General features: G+C 68.5%; 1 protein-coding gene across 1 annotated transcript; it reads right to left on the reverse strand.

Annotated features, from left to right (window-relative positions):
- Positions 1 to 123: 123 nt before the first annotated feature.
- On the reverse strand, positions 124 to 750 carry AURANDRAFT_31627 (hypothetical protein; the record flags this gene model as incomplete). Its single annotated transcript, XM_009042075.1, has 1 exon — positions 124 to 750. A coding segment is annotated over one exon (627 nt), but the record flags the coding sequence as incomplete, so codon positions are not given.
- Positions 751 to 1,487: the final 737 nt, after the last annotated feature.

The following is a 1,487-nucleotide window of genomic DNA, read 5'->3' on the forward strand; positions in this document are numbered from 1 at the left end:
TTTGCGTTCCCGGAGCACGGCGAGGAGCGCCGCGAGCTTGTGCTCGGGCCGGAGCACGACGTACTCGTTGAGTAGCTCCGGCGGCAGGACGCGCTTCTCGCCGGAGGCCTCGGCCCGCTGGACCCGGACTCGGACCGTCGCCGGATTCCGGAGCCCCGCGCGCGCGAGCTCCGCGACGGCGCGCGTCTGCGTCGCGGAGAAGAGCGCCGTGCGCCGCTGGCGCGGCAGGGCCCGCATGATGCGCTCGAGCTCCTCGGCGAAGCCGAGCTCGAGGAGCGTGTCGGCCTCGTCGAGCACGAGGACGGCGACGCGGCGGCCGTCCATCGCGCCCCGCTTCAGCAGGTCGTCGAGGCGGCCGGGCGTCGCCACGACGACGTCGTCGCGGACGGCCCGCTCCATGGCGGCGCCGCCGACGACGAGGGACGCCGCGAGCGCCTTGGCGGCGCAGAGCTTCCGGAGCACGGCGAACGTCTGCGTCGCGAGCTCCCGCGTCGGCGACACGCAGACGCAGCGCGGGCCCGGGCCGGGCTCGTTGGCCTTCGCGGCGGCGACGAGCTCGACGGCCGACGCGCCGAAGGCCAGCGTCTTCCCGGAGCCCGTGACGGCCTCGGCGACGACGTCCTTGTTGCCCAGCATGAGCGGGATCGACGCCGCCTGCACGGGCGTCATGACTTTGAAGCCGAAGTCGTCGGCGATGCAGGCCAGGGTCTCCGGCGAGAGGCCCGTCGCCGCGAAGGACCGCGGGTCCATTGGAGCGCCGGCACGCGGCACTACGGCCTTGGCTTCGGCCATCACTGGTTGCGAGTTGCAGTGGATACCCCGTCGCTTGAACTTTTGCAAGCCAAGACAAACTTTGAAGAAATCCTAGCTTCTAGAGGGCTAGAGACCGTGTCTCCGCAGGAGTATTTCAGCGGCCGATGATGGAATCTCCACCTTAGAGGGCCCCGCGCTCCTCGAATCTGCAGCGACGTGAAACGATCCCAGTGGCTTTGAGGTCCGCAAACATGCGGGTGAGGCACATGAAAAGACGCGACATCCGGACGATTGCGAGGCGACGCAAACGGGCAGCCTCAGGGGGTGGAATGAGGCGCGGCAGCTTCCCCCGACCCGATTTTCGGTCCCCTTCGAGTCACAGAGCGTCGGGAATCGTTCGTCATGGGGGCGACCAGATGCCCTCGCGGCAGCTCTTCGACTCGAGCCGATTTGATCGAGATTACCTCACCGGCTCCGAGAGGCGCGCGGCGCCGCGGGCGACACGGTGCTCACCGCGCAATGCATGAGGCGAGCTGTCTGGCGGAAATTCGAAGGTGGTCTCTGGCAGGGCATGCCGGGGGCGCATGCAAAAGTCCGCCAGACAGCTCGGACCTCAGCACTAATGCGAGCCCCTCGTCGGTCGCCCCCCACCGATAACGGCCGTTCTCGTCATCCACGGGCTGCCCCGACGCGAACTAAGTTGCTCGCCTTCGACCGATGGTCTTTCCCGAGGA

Source organism: Aureococcus anophagefferens (assembly GCF_000186865.1).
Source record: "Aureococcus anophagefferens unplaced genomic scaffold AURANscaffold_26, whole genome shotgun sequence".
Taxonomy (NCBI): Eukaryota; class Pelagophyceae; order Pelagomonadales; family Pelagomonadaceae; genus Aureococcus; species Aureococcus anophagefferens.